The sequence below is a fragment of the Scatophagus argus genome, chromosome 22 (assembly GCF_020382885.2).
Source record: "Scatophagus argus isolate fScaArg1 chromosome 22, fScaArg1.pri, whole genome shotgun sequence".
Lineage (NCBI taxonomy): Eukaryota > Metazoa > Chordata > Actinopteri > Scatophagidae > Scatophagus > Scatophagus argus.
The window spans coordinates 17,273,994-17,301,872 of NC_058514.1; the positions used below are offsets into that span (position 1 = coordinate 17,273,994).

General features: G+C 39.5%; 1 protein-coding gene across 1 annotated transcript; it reads left to right on the top strand.

The window, feature by feature from the left end:
• The first annotated feature begins 5,917 nt into the window (after positions 1-5,917).
• mkrn1 (makorin, ring finger protein, 1) lies at positions 5,918-26,182 on the top strand. Its single transcript, XM_046379082.1, has 8 exons — positions 5,918-6,274; positions 6,983-7,114; positions 18,914-19,095; positions 19,554-19,777; positions 20,250-20,464; positions 22,400-22,510; positions 23,521-23,665; positions 25,639-26,182. The coding sequence occupies exons 1-8, from the start codon at positions 6,201-6,203 to the stop codon at positions 25,849-25,851; spliced, it is 1,296 nt and encodes a 431-aa protein (XP_046235038.1). The 5' UTR covers positions 5,918-6,200; the 3' UTR covers positions 25,852-26,182.
• Positions 26,183-27,879: the final 1,697 nt, after the last annotated feature.

Below are 27,879 nucleotides of genomic sequence, written 5' to 3' on the forward strand. Positions count from 1 at the left end.
CCAAAAACACCAGGCATGACAGATATATTCAATTCAATTCAATTCAGTTTATTTATATAGTGCCAATTCACAACAAAAGTTATCTCATGACACTTTCCAATTTGAGCAGGTCTAGACCAAACTCTTTAATTAAACTGTAATACAGAGAGCCCAACATTCCCTTTGAGCAAGCACTTGGCGACAGTGGCGAGGAAAAACTGCCTTTTAGAAGGCAGAAACCTCGGAGCAGACCCCGGCTCAAGATGGGCGGCCATCTGTCTTGACCAGTTGGGTTGAGAGAGAGGGGGGGGGAGAGAGAGAGAGAGAGAGAGAGCAGGGGAGAGCAAGGGAGAGGCAGAGGGGGTGGGGTGTGAGAGAAGGAGCACACAAGCAGAGATGCATAGCAGCAGTAATAATACCAGAAGTATCGATAATGACAATGAAGTATACAGAAGGTATTATGGTGATTTTGATAACAATGGTAGTAACAATAATTGTAGTAGCTGTACTGAGTCGTAACAGATTTAAATCAGATTATGACTAAACAGTAGTAATTGCAGTAGGTTTCGAGCAGGACGACAGCAGGACCACAGCAGGAGGTCCAGTCATGATCGATAGGAATCTGCGGGACAAGAAAGCACAAGGACCCCAGGGAAGAAGTTGAGTTAGTAATATGCATTAATGGGACATGAATGTGTGCAGAAGGAGAGGAAGAGGAAGAAAGAGCTCAGTGCGTCATGGGAGGGCCACCGGCAGTCTAAGCCTATAGCAGCATAACTAGGGGCCAGCCTAGGCCAGCCCTAACTATAAGCTTTATCAAAGAGGAAAGTTTTTAGTCTACTCTTAAATATAGAGAGGGTGTCCGCCTCCCGGACCGAAACCGGAAGATGGTTTCATAGTAGAGGAGCTTGATAACTAAAGGCTCTGGTTCTCAATCTACTTTAGAGGACTCTAGGAACCACAAGTAACCCTGCATTTTGGGACTGCAAAGCTCTGGTGGGATAATAGGGTACTATGAACTCTTTAAGATAGGATGGTGCCTGACCGTTCAGGGCTTTATAAGTGAGGAGGAGAATTTTAAGGTAGCCAATGTAGAGAAGCCAGAACAGGAGAAATTTGATCTCTCATGCTGGTTCTTGTCAGTAGTCATGCTGCAGCGTTCTGGATTAGCTGGAGAGTCTTTATGGATTTATTGGGGCAGCCTGATAGAAGGGAGTTACAGTAATCCAGTCTAGAGGTAATGAATGCATGGACTAATTTTTCTGCATCTTTCTGACTCAGGATGTGCCTAATCTTTGCGATATTGCGGAGGTGAAAGAATGCAGTCTTTGAAATATTTGCTATGTACGAGTTAAGGGACATGTCCTGGTCAAAGATAACTCCTAAATTTCTTACAGTGGAGCTTGAGGCCACGGCTAACCCATCTGGCAATGCAATATCACTGGACAGTTTGTTTCTAAGGTGTCCGGGGCCCAGAACAATAACTGGTTATTACGTTAGTATGACATTACAGAGGGACTAAGTCCGGGCGGTTTTCCTCTGTTTTGCATGCTCACCATGGTAATTTTTGTTATAGTGTGATGTTTTCTTGGAAAAAGTACCCTGTAGTGTCCAAGATCGTAGTTCTACATATATGCTACACTGGGCTTTTATAGTAACTTTTTTCCTCATTTAAAGGTTTTTCAGAATCAGAATCGTCTTTATTGCCATTGTAAGTGAAGAGGTTTCACATTACTAGGAATTTGTCTTGGTGATTGGTGCATACATAGAACGTAACGAGTAACATATAATAGTAGAATAAAATAAAATAGAATAAGGTAAAACAAAATAAAATAAGTAAAATAAATATGGTTCTGGAGGTAGTACAAAAGTGAGGTAGTGCAGGGTGGAAGTATAGTGCAAGTAGGTGAGGTAAACAGCAAATGAACAGCAGGTGAATAATGACATGAGCAGAAATCAGTGCCTGTACTGAAGTAACTAAAGTGCATGTTAGTTGGTGTTCAACAGTCCAACAGCAGAGGGGATGAAGCTGTTCTTGTGGCGTGAGGTTTTGGTCCGAATGGACCGTAACCTCCTGCCTGAAGGGAGTTTCTCAAAGAGTCCATGTCCAGGGTGAGAAGGGTCAGACACCAGTGTCACTGTGGGATCTTTTGGGTTAAACATCAGTAACTGATTTATGCTCATGTCATTATCCACCTGCTGACCATTTGCACTGTTTGCCTCACCCACTTGCACTATACTCCACCCTGCACTACCTCACTTTTGGACTACCTCCAGAAACATATTTATTTTACTTATCTTATTTTATTTTGTTTTACCTTATTCTATTTTATTTTATTTTATTCTTCTATTATATGTTACACGTTACGTTCTATGTATGCACCAATCACCAAGACAAATTCCTAGTAATGTGAAACCTCTTCACTTACAATGACAATAAAGTCTTTTCTGATTCTGAAAGTCTTTTCTGATCAGGCTTGTTGCTATGAAATGAGCAGTGAAGTTCCTACCGACGTTAGAACCACTGTGGTTAGGACCGATGTGGGGTCCATCTCCTCTGTCCATTGTAACTGAAAAGATACAACAGCTAAAATATTATTTTAAATTCACATGACCACACTGTCTGTGCTCAGCTTTTACATTTCATGTTTTCAGCCCATCACAATATTGTCTACCCCACAACTAAAAAACAAAATGCCGCATTAAGGTATGTATAAAAATAATTATAGGTTAGCAGATTACTTTATGTATTTGTGTTGACAATTTAAATTTAATTATCTGTTCCACTACTTGACTGCCACACATTTACATGACTGCATTTCTAACTGAAATAGGAACACACTCCTTTTGTGAGTACAGTTTTCCAGGACAAACACTATGCTCTGTCAACCCACAAACACAGAAATATGACTTGAACTAAACTAATGCCAGCATTGTGAGTGTGTGAACAAAATCATCTAATGTCACTTCAAAATCAGTAGAGGATTTGCTGTGTGGCTTTGTGAAAAGACAAAACAGAAATGTTAATTTAACAGTTAACTAATGAATTAAATTCACGCAATCATTTATTTTCATTCTCAATACTATTCAGCAGTAATGCCGTGTTCACGCTTGTAGACTCACCTGAATTCAAGGAAGCTCGTTTGGTTGCAGAAAAACGAATATTTCTGAAGAATCGTGTTGTCAAAACTTCGTATGAGTTGCTTTGTCAGAAACGTTGTGTGAGTGTCGAACCTGCTTGAGATCGTAGTGCAAACTGTTGTGTTGGGATCAAAGGAACACCTAATGAGACTACAGCAGAATGTTTTCAATGTGAAACATCAGTTCTATATAGAGGAGAATTAAAGTACAGAAGTTCCAGAACTTTTAAGAGTTCCATTCCATCAGTCATCAGAAATGAGCATATTGGGGGCAGCTGTGGCCTAGAGGTTGGAGAAGTGGCTTGTGATCGGAAAGTCACTGGTCCGATTCCCCCACCGGATGGGCAGGAAAAATTTGAGTGTGGTGGAGTGATTTGCCCTTGAGCAAGGCACTTAACCCCCAATATATGCTCCCTGGGCGCTTGATGCAGCCCACTGCTCCTGTGTGTTTCATTGCATGTTGCATGTTGCATTTTGCATGTGTGTGTGTTTCAATCAGTTATGGGTTAAATGCAGAGAAGTAATTTCCCAGCTTGGGATTAATAAAGTAACTTAAATTAAAAAAAAAAAAAAAAAAAAAAAAAAAAAAGAAAGAAAGAAAGAAAATTTGAACATTGACAAGGATATGTCACCCTGGCTGGACTACCATATAATATACCTTGACATGTGTTTTGTCATGTTGCTGATTAGACCAATTCAAGTTGTGTGAAGTTCTGCTGGGATTGTATTTATACTCATCAGGTCGGGGAGGAAGGGGTTGATAGTCACAATTTTTAGATTTGAATCCCCCAAAAACTCAATTCTTAATAGTTTCCCTTACGGTGTGTAATAGAAGTCTAAAGTGTGAATCGGGACTGCAGTGAACTCTCTGTCCTTAAGCCTATTCAGAGGATGTGGGCTGTCAAATACATTTTGTACACTTGTGACAGCCATGACCATAATGGGATCAATAGCCACACATGATGTGATTGGTTTTCCTTGTGTTATTGACCTGAGGGAAAAAATAGAGGCGGTCTTAAAAATTAGTTTACAATGTTAATTCTCCATTGAAATGCAACAACCTAACACAACCTCTTGGAATGAGAGAATGTATCCATCCATCCATTTTCTATACCTCTTATCCGTCAGGGTCGCGGGATGAGAGAACATATACAGGGAAAATCATTTCTACAATTGCCTTTTTTCCTTATTTAACAAAAGAAAAATAATAAACTCATCTTCATGGCCTTCACTCACTGTCAGTAATACATGTTAGCACATGGGACAACCAACCCTAAGGAGAATATGACAAGCATCCTCAACTGGGATTTTTTATTGATTTATCTATTTTTTGGCCAGAGGCTAAACTAACAGCTATATATTGTAGCCAAGAAAAGACAAAAAGGCTATACCTTTGCACTTAATAATACTTGTGTGTATTATGAAAAACATTTCATCTTTTGAGACACTGAGGGCTCCATTATTTAACATTCTGAAAGGTGCCTGAACTTTTAATACTTCAGAAACATAGTGTACTATTACTCAGGCAGACTATCAAATGAAGAACCTTCTGTTAGGATAGGGCTCGGTGTTTTTTGTCTCCTGTCCTCTCTCTCTCCCCTCCTCTGGTGTGTGAACCAATCCGGAGCAGGACTGGGCCGAGCCGTCTTCCTCCTGTGATCCACTTACCTGCAAACCTGCTGCTCATCTGGTCCAATCATCACCACTCTACCTCCCGATTTATAAACTCTCCTGCTTCACTAACCCCACATTATACTGTCAGCTTCTGTGGTATTATGTCAGACTCTCTCTTTGAGACAATCTCTGTTCGTGATTTTTCCTTATGATGTAATACTTATCTCTTTGTGCTCAGGTTCATTCCTTGCGCCTGCCCGTCCTGCTCAGTCCCCCCTCTGAAGCCTTTTTCTTGGACTGCCTCTGGATTTCTTCTGTTGGACACTGAAGTTTTCCAATCCAGTGTTTTCAATTTTTGATAGCTGGGCTGCTGTTTTGTTTACATGGCTCATAGATTGTGTGTTTGATCAAGTGTACTTTTTATAATAGTGGGTACCCTGTTTAGACACAACCCTGCAGGAACCTCTGTGTCACCTAGAAAACACCAACATCAAGATAATCGCATCGGAACGAAGTGATGAATATCTTCTTGCAAAATTACTAAGCATCATAGCAGAACAGAGACTCAAAATGTGAAGAACTAGCATAAAAAATAAAGTGAAATAGGTGAGATAAAAGAGTAAATGGAATCAAACTGAAGAACAAGAATCAGATAAAATAGCACGTTAAAGGTAAAACTGTGTGTTCTGTCTTTTTTAATGCAAATCTTTAAATGTTGACAGATTCTGACAGCCTCCTGAAAACGCAAAACCGCCTCCCTCAAACAAAGAGGGATCAAAAGGAAAAATAACTTAACAGCACGTCTAACATCTCAGACAGATTAATGAGTTATGTTTGTTTTTTGACTTAGTTGACTTTTTTTGTCTTTGATTTTCAGATTTCTGCCACATTTTGTATAGGCAATATAACTACCTGGTCAGGTGTAGAAAAAATTATTGTTTGGGTTAAAAATATTCCCTTTCACAACGTTAACCACGTGCTAGAAAAGCTTTCAGAAAGGACTAACCTCCCATGTACCAACTCTAACAGCGGTTATGTGATTGCACTGATAAACGAGAATGTGATGTACCTACCTTTTTATACCATTCTAATTAAATCCTTTTTGATAATGCTGGTTAAAATGACAAAAGATTCTTCAGAACAGTCAAGGGTGATAAACACGTTGATAAAAACGGGGTCAGTACAGTTTTTGACGTCAGGAACGTTTGTTGAAAATGACTGGATGAACAATGTTTTCGGTGATCGGTTCGTTCATCGGTGTTACTGTTCTCTCTGTACAGTTATGACAGAGTCTTCTAATTTCGGTTGTATCTTTACCTTCGGTTTGTGTACTTCCTGTGAAAATAAAACGCTCCCTTGGTTGAGCTTTGCAGTAAACTCCGACTTGAATCGTTCATATGCGAAAGAAGCCGACCCGGAGCGGAGCTGTCCGGAACATCCGGTCGTAGCTTCCCAACATAAACAGCAATGGCGGAGGCAGCAGTAGCGTCTACGGCGACTTCACCAGTAACAGGAGGTTGGACAAAACACGTAACCTGCAGGTAAGATAAGACAAACGAGTCTTATAGTATCGAAGATGATTAAATAGCATATGGTTTGGCACCAGAATAGCGGCGGTACGGTGGCTGCTGAGCAACTGACAGCACCGTGTTTTGAGGCTTGGCTCAGCTGTTGGCTAACTTAGCTAACGTTAGCTATTAGACTGCTGGGTTGTTATGTTCACTGTGTTGTGGTCACGGAGCAGCGTGGTAGCTTAGGTAGCTACATTTACAGCGTAACTCCGTTAATGCCGGTCTATAATAATTAACAGTTACGCAAGACGTTTGTCTTACAATGTTTACATACAGTGTGATAACATTTTTAACACCAATGTTAACTAGTTAGCTGTCAGTAGATACTCAATGCACTTTCACTTTAGAACCACTGTTAACCAACGTTAAAAGCAGCGTTTTTTGTTTAGTTTTTTTAAATTTCTAAATGTCGTAGAGCTGGTTCAGGGTCTCCGTGAGACTAACGTTAATGTTACATTAGATATCGTAATGAGTGGGTTTGTTGTTGTGAGAATAGTTTGACTGTGTAAGCACATGAAGCTGATAGACAACATTCACAAAGGGTTGCTTACATGTGGTGGGTTTTTCAGCCTTTCAGACCTATGAATTTCAATATTACAAACAGCCGTGAAAATGAGCAAATGCTTTTTAAAGTTCTAGTATAACTGAAAATATTTGGGTTTTTTTTTGTACTTTCAGATACTTCATGCATGGTCTTTGCAAAGAAGGAGACAACTGTCGGTATTCCCATGATCTGACCAACAGCAAACCCGCAGCTATGATTTGCAAGTTCTTTCAGAAGGGGAACTGTGTGTTTGGGGAACGTTGCAGGTAAAGAGTGAAATTAGTGAAATTAAAATCATTTTAGAAACAAACAAAAAAAATGAGTCAAATGTGGATGTAACTAAAAATGATTGATTATTTTAAATCAATAGCCATGTTCAAAGTCAGCTACCAAGTGTTCCCAGTTGTCAGTTATTACTTCTTTCTAAAAGTGGCCCTGCTCTCAGCCAGCACAGCTGACAGTACAGCAGCTTTGCTGACATGGCTTCTAAGAACTGTTCTAGCCTGCTCCTCAAGCGGATCTGTTACCTGAGACAGCTCTTTCCTAATGTCAACATGTTGTTGGTCTGTCTGTGGCAGCTCCACATACTTCAAAGGAACTGGAATCACTTTTTTGTAGCAGTACAGCGTTGTTCTACTGGATGAAATGTATTTAAAAAAAATACATTTCAAGTTTTGTCTGTTATACCATATTTTCACTACATACCTATTGTGGCCAAAGGAATTCACAATCACGATATCATCATGATATCTAGCGAAACAAATGCTATGAGTCACACTGACTTTCGTTGTTGTGTGGCGTGTTTCTTTTTCCGCCGTTTAATGACACTGAGAATGTGAGTATGTTTCATGTGTGGTCTTTGCAAAGAATGAGACAACTGTCAGTATGCAAATGATCTGACCAACAACAAACCTGCAGCTATGACTTTCAAGGTCTTTCAGAAGGGAAACTGTGTGTTTGGGGAAAATTGCAGGTAAAGATAGAACTGAAAAAGAGTCTGTCATAACTGTAGAGAGAGAACAGTAACTCTGATGAACAAATAGTGATAGTATGTGCATTATTAACGGTAAATATCATGATTATCATCAGTATCAGTACATCTTGACACCTCTAGTCATCAGTGTGGGCGGAGGTATATTTTCAACAGTTTTCCCCCGACTGTCTCACCATAGCTCCTTCTTGAGATGAAAAGGACAAAAATTCTACTGTATGCATGTGTAGTTGACTGATTGAACATAGTAATATTTTTTGGGCACATTTGCTGTTGTGTTTTGACCACATCCTTCCTACAAGATACTGTAATTTGCTCTGCGTCTAAATATGGTGAATGTTATACCACTGGACTGCAACTAACAGCTGTTTTCATTATGGTTTAATCTGCAAAATATTATTTAAAAAATCTGAAAATACTGATCACAATCCATCCATGCCTATTATTATAACACAACAAATAAGCTGAAATATTTTGCTGCCTTGTCATTTCCAACTAAATCTGAAGAAGTTTCATTTGCTGTCTTGGAAGATGAAGAAACCTGCCAGATATCCACATTTTAGAATTTGCAGTCAGTGAATATTTCCTTCAAATGACTTGTCTGTCCATTAAGTTATGAAAATGGTTACCTATTACTTACCTGTTAATTGACTAAGGATTTCAGCTTTATGTTTATTTTTTATTTAAGACTTTCCTTTTTTATAACAATGAACTTGTGGAGACTTAAAATGTGGTTAAATATGTATCTAGTATGTCCCACTGAAATGAGTACAAATCACATCATTTCTTCTGTTCTATGCTAAGTGTATTCTCCCAAAGATCAGGGTGCTAGGTGGCTATAGCATTCAGTAATGCATTCAAAAGATATCCGAAATCCATATATAATAAGTTGAACATATTTTAACAAGTAGCCTTCCCTCATTCTTTGAAAGGACATTAATGAGGAATATTTAATCACCTTGTCAATGGTCAAAGATGGTCCAGTGTACATTTGTTTCTAAACATGTCTTATGTCTAATGTCCCGGCAATGTCTTCATATATCCAAACATCATACGAAGTTATTACTCTCTTTCATTAAGATAAGAAAACCTTTACTTGTCCCACAAAGAGGAAATTGCAGTGTTACAACAGCAGGGTACAAGTACAGCACTGGCATAAGAAATATACAATCAGAAATATTTAAGAAAATAAGAATAAAAAATAGAAAGAAATATAAAAATAAACATAAAAGAGCATCTACCTATCTGACAGAACTCAGCTACACAGCGCTGCATAAATAATAATTTTAACACAAATTAACACTTTTAATCTGACATCAGCAATATTTCAAGCCTGTTCTAGAACATCATATGTGATTAATTTCTGTGTCCTTATTAAGTGAACTTTTTGTTTTGTTTTCCTGCATCTGACAGCCACAGCTTTGTATTCATTTGACTGCGATGTAGCTATGATCTTGACATAAAGCTTGCCTTTATTTCTCAGTGAACACTTTTTTAAATTGTCTTTTACGTTGCCATTACATGTGAGCAGACTGATTTGAAAACTGCACTATGATTTAGATAAGTAAAATCAGACATGGTGTTCACTGATTGAATTGCCTTACAGAAGTAACTTTCCCATCTTACAAAGATGATACTGGAGTGAAATCAGTGTGAACCAGTTGGCTTCCTAAAAATCTAAATCACTGCAGCATCCTTTGAATATGGTCAGTAGTAATTATTCGTCGTAAAAGGGCTCACACATGCGGTATTGTAGTCCTTTGAGAGGCAGATTAGCTACCAGTCTGTTGTTTAGCTTGAGTTTACCCAGACAGCAGCAGCCAGCTTGTGCAGACATTGTCTGCTCCACGTCTGGCTTCAGGAGCATCCCCATAGTTACCGAGGCACTTGAAGGACCACCGACAGCAGCGGGGGCACATTAGTTCTACACATATTTGATCATTTGTCCTGAACAGTCAGCTTATTTTCTGTAGAAAGCCTTTGGTTGAGGTTATATAGCACTGAGCTGTTGTTTTGGCTGTTGTTGTGTTTGTAGCATTAAGTCACATTCCCCCATCCTTGTGATGGAGCTGCAGTGAGGAGGGTGTCCTCATTATTTCTGTGATCCTTTGGGGCTTTGCACCCTGTGTGAAGAGTCCAGAGAAAGGCTCTTGCTATGGGGGTTTATTATGGGTGAATTCCCAGGACTCTACCCATTGTGAGAGACACTGTCTCACTCTCTCACTCTGTCTCTGTGTCTCTCTTCACCTCGCTTTCTTCTGCAACCCCCAGGGCCAGACAGAGTGCACTGCAGCCTTCATGGCAATTGCATAACACTGTTTTTCCATCCTGCTCTTTTTCTCTGAGCTGCACCCCCTCCTCCTGTGCTGTTGCTGGGTCCTCAGGTTCTGCAGCACCCTCCTCTCTCATTTATATATGCATAGCTCCAACAGCCCTCCCTGCTCATCTAATGCTCCAGTGGCTTTCTGGGAACAAAATGGTTAATACTGTGTCCTGATAGGCCTCACCATCATCCATCATGGAGGAAGCCGGAAGAGGAATAGTCCAGGGCTTGTTTCTGACTTCTGTGATCCAAACATTTTAAATAACCTTTAAATCTTTTTTTTTTCTTTTCTTGATGTTAAACCTTTATTTTAAACTTTATTAGAAACTTCAAATATTAAATGACATTAGGTATAGTTGTAACAGGAATATTCTCTTAAACTCCCTTAAATTCTCTTTATTTAACATATAACATTGAACCTCTATGTTCCACAGCAACCAGTTATGTCCACCTTCAGTCACTGGATCTCAAAAGCCCGTTTTTGTGACTTGTGAAACTGTAGCAGTCTCAGGTTGCATAAGGTAATGAATGTATTGATTCTTTGAAAGAAAAATAAATAGTGACTGACACATTGATCTACAGTGTTGCACATTGTTGAGGAGTGCTTTTAGTAGTCAACTGTTCTGTGTAACCCCCACTTTATGTGCTTAAAATCATCACCCTGTTGTTTAAACCTAGACTATTGACTAGTCTAAAAGAAAGCAGATGTAATTTATTCTATAAGTTTAAACATTGTGAATATAGGATATATTGGAAATGCCATTTGAAACTGCTAAACGATCAATGAAATCACGTTCTTCATTAACCAAATCATATTTGAAATGCTGCAGAAATGACACTTTGCACTATGAACATTGCATGTTCCACCAGTAACTTGCTGTCCTTACTTGTTAACTTCCAAATAGTTGTACATAAATCTTAAGTCATCTGGTTCCACTGTGCAACTTCTAGTATTACATAATATTATATCAGTCTTATCAACAAAATATGTTGTTGCATTAGACTGTCTTTCAATTTTTTATTTTGATGATGATTTATGATAATGAGACAAAACCTATTTAATAGCATTTTTTATTTCGGCCACCAAAATAACAGAAAAACATATTGCGTTAAAAATATTAACGCTGATTAATCGTGTTCTGGTGCTCTTTGAACTGTTCTGGCCACAGTGGCTTTGTAACGTGATGGAGGCAGACGAGAACATGTTGCCCTAATCCCATGAATGGAACATGGAACAAAAACAACTTGATAACATTAACATTTAATATATAAAACAGACTTTGAGATTATGCATTTTTAAGAGCACAGAGAAAGAGCATGTGGCTTGTTAACATCACACAAAGCACATGAATGATTCCCACAGGGACAGTTGAGGGAAATAAAATGCCACAGCTATTGTGCCCAAACAGGCAAATATTAATGATGTAATTTTACAGAATTAGAAAATTGCAAGGGAAATATGAGTGAATAAGTAATTGTGATTTCAGTTGAAGTACTGTAGCCTAATCTGAAGATTTGGTTACCTATGTGAAGTATAAAATGTCTGGACATCTGACTTTGTGAATGTTAAGTCCATTGTGCATATTTCTTTCATTCACATATGATGTGTTCATTAATAGCGGGTGGACAGAGATGCATAGAAACAGCAGTAATAACAAGGTAATACCACTGGAAAAGATAATACAGTGATGCTCTAATAATTATAACGACAACAAGAACATGAAAAAATGATACTAATAGCAGTAATCAAGCAGAACCACAGAGGAGAGGCCCCTCTGCAGTCTAACCCTATAAACCCTATAGCAGCAGAACTTGGGGCTCGGTCCTACCTATGAGCTTTGTCTGAAAGTAAAGTTTAGGTCTACTCTTAGGCTGTCTTCCTCCTGGACTGAAACTAGAAGATGATTTTAGAGGAGAGGAACTTGATAATTAAAGTCTCTGGCTCTCGTTCTACTTTTGGAGACTCTAGGAACCACGAGTAACCCTGCCTCCTGGGAGTGTAGAGTTTTAGTTGGATAATAGGGTACAAACTGAGATCAATCTGATAATGACCGAAAATTATGACTGAAACCAGCTTAATGCAGTTCCTTTCATGCCAATTGAATGTTTCAATCTGGGTAATAAAATGTAATGGTCAGTGCTGTCAAATGCAGCTCTAAGGTCTAACAATAAGAGTGTGGAGACAAGTCACTCATATGTCTGATGCAAGTAGAAGGTTAAATGTGACTTTGACCAGTGTTATCTCTGTGCTATGATGAGCTCTAAAACCACACTGTAAAACCCTCAATTAAACTATAACTTTGTAGAAAGTCACGTAGTTTATTGGCAACTGCTTTCTCAAGTATCTTAGAAAGGGAAGGTATCAGTCCACTGTTGGCCAAACCTCTGGATTTAGTTTGATACCATTTATTTGGAGTATGTTTTCTGAGCAGAGGACTGATTAGTTACTTTAAAGACTACTATATATAGCCTGTTAATAGAGACAGATTGATGATATGTAGTAGAGAAGTACTAAGTAAGGATAAAACATCTTTGAGCAGCTTAGTCAGGATGGGGCCTGAGAGGCGTGTTGTTGGTTTACATGAACAGGTCAGTTTATTTATATAGTGCCACTTCACAACAAAGGTTATCTCATGACACTTTCCAGTTAGAGCAGGTCTAGACAGTACTCTTAATTAAATTTTATAATGCAGAACACTCAAAATTCTCCCGCAAGCGAGCACTTGGCAACAGTGACAAGGGAAAAACTGCCTTTTAGAAGGCAGAAACCTCAGAGCAGACCCCAGCTCTTGGTGGGCAGCCATCTGCTTTGACCAGTTGGGTTGAGAGAGAGAGAGAGAGGGAGAGGGGTTAGTGTAGCAACAACAATACTATGGTGATTATGATAACAATAGCAGTAACAATAATAATGGTAGTTGCTGTACAGAGTAGTAAGAGAATTAAAAAAAGTTAGGAGTAAACAGTAATAATCGCAGTAGGATTCAAGTAGGACCGCAGCAGGAGGTCCAGCCATGATCCATGGTAACCTGTGAGGTGAGAAAGCACAAGAATTCCAGGGAAGAAGTTGAGTTAGTAACATGAATTATAAATGTGTACAAAAGGAGAGGAAGGGAGAGCTCAGTGCATCGTGAGAGATCCCCCGGCAGTCTGAGCGTATAGCAGCATAACTAGGGGAAGGTGAAGGTTAATGGGAGAGAAGCGCTCTAGATAAATATCCACTCCTATTGCAGTATTTAAGGCTCCTGTGTTTGAAGGTAGATTGGTACCATTTGAGGTCTGGAGGTGATGAATTTTGTCTTTAAAATAAAACAAAATTTTGTCATTATAAGGTCTTATTGCTATCCATCTGCCTGGCTATGGTGCTGAAAAGAAACCTTGGGTTTACACCGCTGGACTGGGGGGCGGGAGTGGCGGCAGTAGAGTCGAAGGTCATTCGCAGTGAGCTTGCAGCATTATCAACAAATTAATCAAATTGAGACTATAGTTAGCATAAGACTCTTGCTTACCATAGAAGTGTTCTGTTATACTGAGACACAATACTGAATTAAATGTGGATCTTTCCTCATCAGGTTTTTAATAAGCTAGTGTTTGCCTCCTCATCTTCCGTTGTGAATGTGTACCTATTTCTACTTTGCTGATTGTATCACCGTAATTGTTAGCAGTTTTGTACAGATTGTCAGGATATTTCTGATGTTTGCTAGTTTGGCCACCATGTTCAGGAGAAATCTCTGATGTTGCCAGTATCACCACTATATTTTGCTTTTCTTGGCTTTTTTTTGGTTGACTCTTTAGGCTGGTTGTAAGTAAAATATTGACTTTTCTGAGTCAGCCTGCAAAAACTTCTTCAGTCATCTGTAGTTGATGTAATGGCGAGATACTATACAGTACCTAAAGTCCAAGTCCAAACTTAAATTTTATTATTTCTTCAGAATATTTACATTTAGAACATTTTCCAAACGGCACACAAAATATATCCCCTCCCTATCTCATCACAAGCATAGTCACTCATTTATGCAGTGTGGTAGTTTTTATTATTTACGTAAAACTCAAAGCTCCCCTTAACATATCAACTAAATCCAATAAAGCACATTATGAATACTGATGAGTTGATATGTAAGCGCCCTTTTATTGATGTAGTTTCTCAATGTGGAATTAGTTTAAACTGCTTTTAGAGGGCCTAGTTTAAGTAAATTTATCTGGTTAATTAAAGCTGCCATGATTAATTATGTGCTTGATTAGCCAATATAAAGACAATTAGTGACCAACTACACCTACTAGCCTCACCACAACATTAAAACCACGGACAAGTGACGTGAATAAAATAAATTCTGTTTCCAGTAAAGTGTTTTGCAGGGAAACTTTTGGGTTTTGGCAGTCATGTGGATGTTCTTTGACACACACACCACACACATTACCCACCTAAACATTACAGCCATTACCTGCATTGCTGGTGATGTTAATTAATTGTTTCTGTCATTTTTCAAGCAAAAATGTCAAACGTGTGGGTTCCACGTTCTACAAAAGAAAAAATGAAGAGGCCACTTTGGGCTCCAGGAAGTTGTGATTTGTATTTCGACTTAACTTAAATAGAAACAGATCTGACTAATTTCAAAATTGCAGATAACATAATCTAATCACCAAATATATTGTTACACCTTGTAGCAAGTTGTGTTGGTACTGTCCTCACATTGTTTGCATATGTACTTGTAAATGGTATGCAATTCACATAGTCTGTAAAAGCTGATCCGAAGAATCCTGCAAATACTTATGTTGGCATAATGAAGTGTTGAAACTGACAGGAGGCAAAACTCGTTAGCTGTTAGCTGTTATTAGCTGGTGAGATCAGAGTTGTGCAGAGTGTTTGGCAAAGGGGGCTAACAGCTCATTGAACTTTTTATTGACATGTTTCTGAAATAGCAGAAATTCGTTTCAGGCACCCTTGTAAGTAGGGGTTCAGTAATATGTCAGTAGTCTTACAAGACAAGACAACTTTATTTGTATAGCCCATTTTTACAAGCAGTTTATTGCAAAGGCCTTTACATAACATTATAACAACATCCTCTGCCCTTAGACCCTCACATTGACTAAGGAAAAACTGCCAGAAAAACCTTTAATGGAAAAAATGGGAGAAACCTCAGAATGAGCAACAGAGGAGGGATCCCTCACCCAGGACGGGCAGACGTGCAATGGATGTTGTACAGGCAGGAAAGCAGTTAACAACATGAGATATGGGATAGATGGGGAATGATCAGTCAGGGGAGAGCTGATGGAGGCTCCAGGTGAGCAGGCTGGACCGTAAACAGGGAAAGCAGGAGCAGCAGGTTGGTTAATGAGCAGGAAGGGTAGAAGCAGAGGGAAGGAGGTGATGCAGGTGGAGGTTGGATGGAGCTCTGGAGAAATCTGTGGAGACACAGAGAGAGTGCGAGACACCGAGGCCAGACTACACAGTATAACAGATAAAGACGGAACAACAATGTGTATGAAGAGAGGAGAGGAGGTGGCTCCCTGTATCCTGATGTGTCCCCCCACAGTCTAAGCCTATGACAGCATAGCTATAACAGCATAGCCAGCCCTAACTAAAAGCTCTATCATAGAGGAATGTTTTTAGCTTGGACTTAAATGTGGAGAGAGTGTCTGCCTCTCTGACCCATGGAGAGAGTTGGTTCCACAGTAGTGATCACGGTAGCTGAAGGCTCTGCCTCCCAGTCTGTTTTTAGAGATACTTGGAACCACTAGCAGACCTGTATTCTGTGAGCGAAGTGTTCTACTGGGACAATAAGGAACAGTGAGATCCTTGAGATAAGACGGAGCTTTGTTATTGAGAGTCTTTTAAGTCGATAGAAAGATTTTGAAGTCTCTCCTATATCCTACAGGAAGCCAATGGAGTGAGGCTAAAACAGGTGAGATAGCCACTCTCTTGTTAACTCCTGTCAATACCCTCGCTGCAGCATTCTGGACTAACTGGAGACTCTTCAGAAAGTTTTTAGAACATCCTAGAGATGCAACAAGAGAGAATTACAGTAGTCCAGCCTAGAAGTGATGTGAATGCATGGACCAGTTTCTCAGTATCATTCTGAGAAAGGATGTTCCTGATTTTAACTGTGCTATGGAGGTGAATAAAGGCAGACCTCGTGATATGGGAACTGAAGGACAGGTTCTGGTTGAAAATGACTCCAAGGTTCCTCACCGCTGTAATAGAGTTGAAGTTGTTGCCATCCAGGGTGGCAGCCCGGCTAGAAAAAGAGTTCCTGAGATGTTTAGGTCCAAATACAATAACTTCTGTTTTGTTCTGAATTAAATAGTAAGAAGTTAGAAGACATCCAGGGCTTAATTTCTTTCAGACAAAATTGACGTCCTTCCACATAATATTCCCTAATGGAAGCATGTAGAGAGTGAAAATTATTGGCCCTAATACTGAACCCTGAGGTACACCATAGGTAATTTTACTGTACTCAGAGCAATTATGATTAACGTTAAGAAACTGATACCTGTCAGATAGATATGACTCGAACCATTGAAGTGCGGATTCTTTAATCCCAATTTCATTTTCTCTGAAGTAGAATGTTGTGATCAATGGTATCAAATATAGAACTGAGATTTAGAAGTACAAGTATGGAAACAAGACCTCTATCTTGAAGATGTATGGAAGGTTCGATATAGGTCTGTAATTAACTAATACATCTGGGTCAAGGGAAGGTTTCTTTAATAGTGGTGTGATGACAGCCACCTTAAAGGCCTGTGGTACATATCCTGTGACTAAAGAGAGATTAATCTGGTTCAGTATAGAAATGTTAACTAAGGGAAAGACATCCTTCAGCAGTCTTGTTTGGACTGGGTTAAGTAGACATGTGGATGACTTGGATGAGGTCATGACTGAAGTTAACTCTGAGAGGTGAATGGGGGAGAAGCTGTCCAAACGGTTCCAAAAGGTTTCTATAAGGGAAACCGTATTTGGTGGAGTATTACTGCCAATCCTCGCTCTGATGTTCGCAATCTTAACAGTGAAGAAAGTTAAGAAATCATCACTGGTGAGTCGTCAGGGGGTGGGGGGATGCATGGCTCAACAGCACTATGATTTTTAGTCAGTCTGGCTAAAGTATTAAAAAGGAATCTAGGATTGTTCTTGTTCTTTTATATTAATGAGGAGCCCTTCTGGTGCTATGAAGTTCTTTTTTATAAATTAATAAACTATTTTTCCAGGTTTGACTGTCTTCTACACCTTGGCTGGAATGTGATTTTTCTTTCCAGCTGTCTAGTTTTCGGTTTCAAGATGTGTAGATTTCAATTGTACCATGGAGCTACTCTCCTCTGGTTAATGACCTTCTTTTTCAGAGGGGCTACAGAATTAAGGGTCCTAAGAAGTGATGTTGCAGTGCTCTGTACTGAGGGAGTGAAATTGGCATAGTTGCCCTCCATTGTAGTAATATAGGGTGTAATGGCAAGCTTGCTGGAGTAAGTTCTTTAAATTTAGATACAGCAGTGTCAGAAAGGCATCTGCTGAAGTGGAATTTTTTCCCAGGAAAAATATAGTTTGCTAAAGTAAATTCAAATGTTATTAAAGAGAAGTCAGACAAGACAGGATTTGGGGGGAAAACATAAGGTGGTCAGCCTCAGTGCCGTAGGTTAGCACCAGGTCTAGGATATAATTAAAGGAGTGAGTGGATTTATTTACCCTCTGGGAGAAGCTGATTTGAATGCAGAAGCTAGACAGTAATTTTCAACATCCATATGAATGTTAAAGTCTCCCACTATGATTACTTTGTCTGAGTTTATTGCCAAGTATGATAGCAAGTCAGGGAATTCATCGAAGAACTAATAAGGCAGAGGGGGACGGTGCACCACAGCCAATAAGAGTGGTTTATCTGCTCTCCAGTCTGGGTGTGAGAAGCTAAGAGTAAGAGTTTCAGATGAGTTGTATTTAGCAGTACCGTATTTTTCGGACTATAAGTCGCACTTTTTTTCATGGTTTGGCTGGTCCTGCGACTTATACTCTGGTGCGACTTATATAATAAAATATATACGGTAATTTCACATGTTCACGCTGACAGTCGCGAGGGGGCGCTCTAGGCTGGTGTGCCAGTATCTGCTACGCTCCTGTACCACCGAAAAATTTAAATTTAAACATAAACTTATAAAGACAACTGAGAAAGACTGAACACAAATGCCCCAAAAAGAAAATCATACCCTGCAGATTACAAGCTGCAAGTAGTGAAATATGCAGCCAAAAACGGTAATGGAGCAGCTGAAAGAAAGTTTGTAGTTAGCGAGAAACTTGTGAGGGACTGGCGAAAAGCGGAGGATACTCTAACTGCAATGAAGAAAACCAAAAAAGCTAATCGCGGGCTAAAAGCTAGATGACCACAGCTAGAGGAACAGGGTTTGGTAAACTTATGTTGTTTATGTTATAGTTATCTGAATATCTGTTGATGTGTTACATTAACATACCAGACACCCATTCAGCCCGTTGTTCTCTAATCTATTGTTATTACTATAATTTACCGTTCAAGATGTAATGTCTGTTCTTGATCTCTGATTTTATAAAATAAATTTCCCCCAAAAAATGCGACTTATAGTCCAGTGCGACTTATATATGTTTTTTTCTTCTTCATTATGCATTTTTTGGCTGGTGCGACTTATACTCCGGAGCGACTTATAGTCCGAAAAATACGGTAGGTTTAGGGTTAATATGCAGATGTGACTGATAAACTGCTGGGTTGCACGTATTTAGCCTGGTCCTGTGTGCATCTTCAGATTTGAACATTGTAAACCGGCAAAGAATGAAGAGCTGCCAGCCTCACAGACGCTGCTGCTTCCCTCCGTCTCGCTGGTCAGTCCATCAGACCGAGAACCCAGCGGGCCTGTACCTGGCCCGGGGGCTCAAGACTGGGTCAATGCTGCAGAGTTTGTCCCAGGACAGCCGTACTGTGGACGCGGTGAGTGACCAGCATTGCATGAATTTTGTTAATAATACTCACATTTCATCAAAGTACTTTTTACACAAGGACAGAGACAGTCTAATCATGGTTAGAGTTGACAAAACTCCTTACACACACCTCTGATGGTTCGCATTGGTTTTGGTGTTAGGGTACTGTCCTTGATTTGATTCAAACAACCCCAAAGGTGTGTTTGTCCATTTAGTTTGGTTTATTTTGATTTTTGTGTACAGTTTCATTCAAACAACCAGAGCAAGGCCTTGTGCAAGAGAACTGATTTGCCTCCAAGTGATAATTTATGTTTATTACAAATGGCTATAACTAAATACACTTTGGTCTGTAGTAAGTCATTTGTCACTTTAGGCCATGTATCTTGCACTGCGGATAGAGTTCATCCACTGTCACATGATCTGAAAACGCACAGCAGCTCAAATGATGACTTCAATGTGTGTGTGCAGCTGAGCCAGTGAAGGTGGAGAGCTCCGTCCCTCTCATTGAGGAGAAGGATAGTGACACAGCACTGGATAAGAAAGAGTTAAGGAAGCAGCTCTGCCCTTACGCCGCAGTTGGAGAGTGTCGCTATGGAATCAACTGTGCCTATCTACACGGCGATGTGTGTGACATGTGTGGCCTCCAGGTGCTCCATCCCACTGACAACACCCAGCGCTCCGAGCACACTAAGGTAATTGGGGAGTGCATTTGCTGTCCCACTGTCCTACACTTTCTAGAATACTCAGTTAATAAGGTGAACAGTTGAGGAATGCTGTTCACATAACAAAGTCATCTAATGAGAATATGCACATATTTCTGTGGCCAATGCATTGTGTTGTCAGAGCACATGACATTCCTTTACAGCAAAACCTGAGGCACATTCAGTTTTTGTTTTTTGTTTGTTTGTTTTTTTGCCACAACTACAGTATGTAGTAGTATCTTTAAAATGGATGAGGACCTGCTGTGCTACTTTTGTCTGAACACAGCCCAAGATAACAATCCCAGCTATCCTGTAAGTTGGTTTATTAAACCAAAAGCCTTAGGAATCTAACATTAGACTTGGTGATTGTAAATACTACAATTCCTGTGATACATTGTCTGAGAAGCACAGCTGAATGGAACCCTGGTTCTGTCATGTTGGTTTAACTGTTCCCCTTTACTAGGCATGCATCGAAGCCCATGAGAAAGACATGGAGATTTCATTTGCCATCCAACGCAGCAAGGACATGATGTGTGGTGTGTGTATGGAAGTGGTGTTTGAGAAGGCCAACCCAAGCGAGCGCCGTTTTGGCATCCTCTCCAACTGCAGCCACTGCTACTGTCTAAAGTGCATTCGCAAGTGGAGGAGTGCCAAGCAGTTTGAGAGCAAAATCATCAAGTGAGTCACTTATACGTGACAGTGACTTATATGTGGCAATTGCTTATGGTGCCACTGACAAGTTTGTGATTTCATTAGAATTTCTATATTTATGCATAAAAATGTCTCAAAACAGCAGCAGAAGTCCTGAAAGTAGACAAAGAGAACCCAATCAAATAAATGAGACGGAAATATCATACTTGTGCATTTATTCATTTGGAAGAATGATTCAATATAACATATCTGCGAGTTGCAAAACTATGTGACCTTCTGGTTTAATTCCAGTGTAACTGCCAAGCAACTGAACGCCTTTCTCACATTGGCTGATGTTGATGTTGATGTTCATGAATCCAACATCAGGAGAATACTGAATAACCATGGTGTTCATGGCATAGTGGCAAAGAGAAAGCCGCTGCTCTCCAAAAAGAACATTTTAGCCCATCTTCAGTTTGCTAAACATCATTTGGACAAGTCAGAAAGTCAGAAGACTATTGGGAAAACCAAAATAGATTTGTTTTGTTTAAATGAGAGGTGCCAACATCATCTTCTCCAAGAAACGTGGGGGTGATAGTATCCTTGTTTGGGCCCATTTTGCTGTATCTTGGCCAGGATGGTTTGCCATCAGTGATGGAACAATGAATTCCAAATTATACCAGCAAATTCTAAAGGAAAATGTCAGGATCTGTCTTTGAGCTGAATCTCTGGAGAAACTGGGTCATGTAGCAAGACAATGACCCCAGGGACCCAAGTTGTTCTATACAAAAATGGTTATAGAAGAACAAAATTAATGTTTTGGATTGTCCAAGTCAATTCTGGCCCTTAATTCAATTGAAATATTGTGGAAGGACCTGAAATAATCGGTTCATGTAAGGAAACCCACCAACATCTTAGAACTGAAATGGTTCTGCCCTGAGAAATGGGCTAAAATTCCTCAAAGCCATTGTGGATGACTGATCAGCAGTTACTGGAAACATTGCCATTATTACTGCTCAAGGGATACAAGATAGTGAGGCAAAAGTTCGCATACTTTTGCAACGCACAGATATGTACTAAAGGTTAATTTTCTTTAATAAATAAATGCACAAGTATAATTCTGTGTCATTTGTTTGAATGGATTCTCTTGTCTACTTTCAGGACTTGCAAAAATGTAGAAATTTCTGAAGAGATCACAAACTTTTAGGTGGCACTTTATGTTTGTTATAAGAACCTTGTGTCCACCATAGATTGTAGGCCCCATCACTCAAATACTAAATGGTTTTCTGATCTGAGAACTTTAAACTAAAAGTTAAAGTTAAAAGTTGTGTGGTCTGTTAATAGTTGAGAGATACTAAATTGAACCATTGCAGATAGAAGCTTTAAGCATATGTTTGCTTTGTCATGTCAAAATAAATTAAATAAAAATGAACTATCAAATGTTCCATTAATTGGTCATCTGATAATAACCCAGCCAAGATCCATAAATGGACTAATTATTTAATTTCATTTTTTTTTCCAAAATAAACTTTGGTTTCATCAGCTGAAAACAGCTGCCCATGATATACAGTTGCTAATGGTTTTTTTCAATTTCAAATTGTTTTTAGTTCCTTCTCATGGGCTCAAATAAGGATGTTTTTGAATGTCGGAGACATTGAGAATGTTTAAATAAAATTCATGCACAAGTAATATATGTCACAGTTTAACAACACCACTTTTAAATCACCATTTCACAGGTTCAGAATCTTTTTTCTTATTTGAGTCCATACATATCCCACTCCATGGAAATTTATGAGGAATGATTTCTGGTAAAAGAAAAATACGGGCAGGCCTTTGCAAAGCAGCAAGATATTGCAAATAGAAGTTGCGGTTCTGACTCAATCCCAGTGACCACTTAACTAACCTTTTACTTACCTTTAACAGTACTTGTACTGGCTGCTGTATTCTAGGACTCTTTCCACCAGTTGTTTTGTTTTGTTGCAGGTCTTGCCCAGAGTGTCGAATCACATCCAACTTTGTCATACCAAGCGAGTACTGGGTGGAAGACAAGGACGACAAGCAGAAACTAATCCAGAAATACAAGGATGGCATGGGGTACATGAGGGACACATTACACACACACGCTACACAAACCTGAAACGGTAATGGTGTGTTTTTCACAGAAAGCAAACCAATTTTTTTCGTGCTGTAAGATCACATACAAAGTAAATGCAGAGACACAAGTTAATGTGAATATGCACACGAGTAAAAATATTCAACTTGAATATTTCGAAAACTAAACTAAAACTAAAGTCAAAAAATTTGTGTGTGTCCACGTCCAGGTGTCGAGTACAGCACATGTACTAACGTGCATTGAGTGTTGAGTGTGTGGAGGGTCAGGCGGAGCAGAGGGGCAGATTCACTGCTCAGCTGCTGAGACTCCAGGGTTCTGGGGGATAGAGAGTTGCTGGCACAGCTGGACTTTCTGGAGGAATAGACTCCTGATCTGGAACAGAGTTTACTTTTCAAGCTAAATTGAGATTACTCACTTCTCAACCTGCAGAGGTGACCTGTGTTCTGGGGTGATTATAGGTTATGCTTACTGGAACAAGAGTCGTAACGTATTTCATAAACATAAAATTACAGGGACGAGAGGGAAGAGAAGAAACAGAAATGAAGTGTCTGGTGAGGGCTGAGTACAGTGAGTGGCTGAAGTGAATTCAAAGACACACATGCACAGAGCGTAAGGCTCATGTACTGTTAATTTTCTTGCTCTTTGGGGTGAATAAACACTTGCAGGAGAAAGATGAATAAGCATAAAGGATCCTGCACTCAAACTCTTGAATATACACTTTGCTTTCTGTGTAAACACACGTGTAACTGCTACACTGATGCTCCACCAGTCGGTTGCTACCTACTGTAGGATACAGTAAATTGGAGAAACAAGAACACATTTCTGCAACTGAGGCAGGTTTTACTTTTCTTTTTAAAGGCTTTGTATGAGCCTTCTTTTCAAAATATTAATCACCCAAAAATCAGTTAGAGTTGCTTGATGTATCTGACGTGTTTCTGTGTTCGGAATCACCAAGACAATCTAACTTGTGTATATTCTTTTTCGACCTCAGGACTAAACCGTGTAGATACTTTGACGAGGGTCGTGGAACATGCCCTTTTGGCTCAAATTGCTTCTACAAGCACGCCTTTCCTGATGGAAGGCTGGAGGAGGCTCAACCACAGCGAAGACAGACTGGATCCAATAGCAGGAACCGGGTAATTGTTCACACAAAAGTACTGTAGTTTCACCACTAAGTACTCCTAGAGGTACATTATTGCCACCAAGATTGTCACAGTTTGTATTGTCTTGATAGCCAAACCTTTCAGTACCCACTACATGTCATCAGTTTACTTACTTTTCAGGCTAAAGCTTCTACTCTCCTTTTACTCTGCTATCAATAAGAATCAATAAGCTAACAATTCTCCTCAACTGTAGTGCTCTCTGCTGGATGTGGAAAGTATTTTAACAGGGTCAGGAGCAGGATAGAAATACATTTAGCTCTAAGGAAAAGGAAGCAAATGAACCAAAGAAAATTACTCAAATATGACTTCCTCACAACAAGCTGCTACTGATGACAGTGTCTTTATATAGGCTACCCTTCCTAGCACTATGCTAATTGTACTAAACCACTGCATGAGGAAAGCTGTACCAAACAAGTCACTTCCTACTAAAACCTTATCCCAACCATAATAAGAAATTGAAAAATGATAGTCATTTAAAACTTCATGAACGTTAGCATTATCTCAATTAACAGGAAGCTATTCTCTCCAGTTATGCTCCCCATCCCTTAAATTGCCTACATTGTCATTTCACACAAAAAAGGGAAGAGACTACTGGGCTCTCTCAGATTGGTAATGACCATAATAGCACATTCGCAACAGTTACAAAGCAACATAGAAAACATCACCAAGGTCAATACACACTGCCCAACAAGCATATAAACCCAGTTAAGGAAATTAATGCAATAAGGGCACGCCCCCTCTCTCTCTCTCTCTCTCTCTCTCTCTCTCTCTCTCTCTCTCTCTCTCTCTCTCTTTCTTTCTCTTTCTCACTCACTGTCACTCTCACTGTCACTCTCAACGCAACCCAACCGGTCAAGGCAGATGGCTGCCCATCTTGAGCCGGGGTCTGCTCCGAGGTTTCTGCCTTCTAAAAGGCAGTTTTTCCTCGCCACTGTCGCCAAGTGCTTGCTCAAGGGGGAATGTTGGGTTCTCTGTATTTACAATTTAATTAAAGAGTTTGGTCTAGAGCTGCTCTAATTGGAAAGTGTCATGAGATAACTTTTGTGGTGAATTGACGCTATATAAATAAACTGAATTGAATTGAAAAAAGTATGGAGGAAATGTTTCCACAGACCTTATGGTTTATATTAATAAACTTAGTGAAGCCTCTTTACACTGTGGCTCAGTGAAGTATCTGCACTGCAAAGAATTGGCTAGATAGATAGATACTTTATTGATCCCAAGAGAAATCCAAGGCTGTTTGTTTTGTTTTCTTTTGGACTAATTTGACAAAGCTTAGACAACAGAAGGCCTTGTGTAGGACTAATACTAGGCTTGTAAGTTTGAAAGATAGGCATCTGAACTGCTGTTAGGTAGTTTAATCTACAGTAACACATCTCTTAAAAGGTTTCAGGAGCTCAGAAAAACAGCCCTGTTTTCAACTTTGTGACGATGCTTTTTTTTAGATAATAAACAATAGTTTATGTAGCTTAAGATATAGAGTTTTCTCAATACATGTACACATTCGACATATCTGGAGATACATGGTTTTCAATGGACAGAATAATGATGACTGAAGCTAACTAAAGCTGTCAGACAAATTTAAACAGTATGCTATTTACTGAGTTGGCGTACAAGTGTAAAGGAACATAAAATGAAAAATATAATAATATATAATAATGCAAATATTCTTGTATTTGTATTGTGTGCTAGAAAAACTGTGTTTATTTCTGTATTGCCCCTGTCCCAACTTTAAAATGTGTTGCTGGCATCAAATTCAGAATAAGCATATAAATACAAAAAAAAAACACAATGAAGTTGATGAGGTCAAACATTAAATACATTGTTTTTGTACTATTTTCAGTTGAGCAGATCTCAAAAAGGATTATCACATTTTCACACAACCCATCTTTTTTGAATTTTTTTTTTTTTTTGGAATCAGAGTTGTATGTTGTTTGTTCCCTCAGAATTCAAGGCGAACACCACTGTGGGACATCTTTGACGAACGGGAAAGCACCGACTCCTTTGACAACGAGGACGAGGAGATGGTGACGTTTGAGTTGAGCGAGATGCTCCTTATGCTGCTTGCCGCGGGAGCCGACGACGAGGTGACAGATTCAGAGGATGAGTGGGACTTGTTTCACGAGGAGCTGGACGATTTCTATGAGATTTACCTATAGCAGCCTCATCCACTATCTCCCCCAACCCAACATGTATACTAGACACTAGAGTGGACTGTCTTGTGCAAGTGATGGACAGTAGCTTTTCCCCACCCCTTGTATTGTGGCAGTGCCTTTAAGCAGGCCATTAATAAATGAACTTAGAGGAAAACAAAAAAAAGACAAAAATTCAGTGCGCTCGTGTTAAACGTTTTCTAGACATCTATCCTTGTGAGTCTGTCTTGTGCGGTTCATGTTAAGAGGAAAAATAATAAAATGACAAAAAGAACTCAATATAAGATTTAACAAAAAATATAACTTTAACTATTGCTAATAAACATTGTCAAGTTTATTTGTGGGTGTGGGTTTGACTTGTTTGTCATCTACCCAGGTGTTAATACATACTTCTGAGACTCTGAGGATGCACTCGAACTTACTCAGCACCATTTACTGTACTTGTGATGGGCATGTTGTAAGATTTTACTTTTTTTTTTTCTTTTTCTTTTTTTTTTTTTTTGAAGGCCGGAACTTCCTTTTTTCTTTATTAAAGCTGTTGATTGCCAATATATCATGCTGAAGTTTCATACATTTCCCATAATCATTTTCTTGTTGTACTGAAAAGTATTTAATGCATTCCCTACAAATTCATGCTTCTTTTGTTTTTGTTTTTCTTCAGGGTTAAAAGGCTGTAATGAGGTACTTGCATCACAATGTAACACAAGCTGTCCATCAAAGCCCAGTCATTGAAATCCTTGTTAGGTTTGTAGCTTTTTAAAGGTGCCATATGTAAGATGTATATCACAGTTTTAGTTGAAAACATTCAAAATGAACTAACATCATCAAGGGCAGCATGGCGGTGCAGTGGTTAGCGCTGTCGCCTCATAGCAACGATGTACGTGTGTGGTTGTCTGTCTTTGTGTGTCAGCCTTGTGATTGAGTGGCGACTAGTCCAGGGTGTATGCTGCCTCTCACTAGCCAGCTGGGATAAACCCCCGCCCCACCCCCCCGGTGACCGTGACGGATAAGCGGTATAGAAAATGGATGGATGGAACATCATCAAGAGAATATGAAGAAACAACAGTGTTGATTTTATGTGAAAGACATCTTTGTGTTATGTTGCAGAGATATCTAACAACGTTAGCAGGCTAACCAGTGAGCCCTGGCCCATCCTGTCTTGTAATACCACTTTGTACCTCTAAAGGTGATAGTCTGATAGCCCCCCGTAGTTTCACCCTGGAGATGGACATGAGTAGTGAGTTTCGCAAACTCTCTTAGCTTTTAGTCTAATAGCTAAACAAAACGAATTCAAGAAATGTGAGCAACCAAAGTATTCTTACACCTGTTTTCATATCTTTATGAATATATTCAAAACACACTTTATTCAAACTTGACAATGAAAGTAAGTCTCGCCATGACCATCTTGGTTTGTCTTTCCAACAACTGGACATCATAGGTGTGAAAATATTTCTGATCTGTGTACTGCTTTTCCACACAAATGATGGCTAATCTCCCTCTTGCTCCTCCGCGGTCCTCGTCTGCCGTGACTCCTGGTAGGAACTGGTGCAGATCATCTTAGCACTGTATTACCTGTAGTCAAACTGGCCTCTGTCGGTTTCAGAGACCCATCCTTGTTTACTGTGGCTGAGCTCAGTTCTGTTGAATGAAGTGTAAACACCAACACTCCCCTGGTGCTCTGAGCTACCAGTCCAGACAACTTCAGGGCCGCAAGCTGCACAGGTAACTGAGCTAATTAGCACCAGTTAGCACTTACTCTGGTGATATACTGAGTGATCTTTGACAGGTGGCTTATTCTTACGTATTACACCTTTAAAGCAAGGTGACCACTATTCTTGATCTGGAAAGTCATTTTTGGAGCTCTGACATTTGAGTCACTGAGCAGCGCATAAAATTAATTACAGAAACAATTTTAAAAATATGAACACACCGAGTGGTAGCCAAGCTCCTCGGAAACAAAAGTCAGACGCTGAAGAAGAATTGTAGAGTTATAATGTCAAGGCCCATTATTGTTTGTGATCTTGAAATGAAATT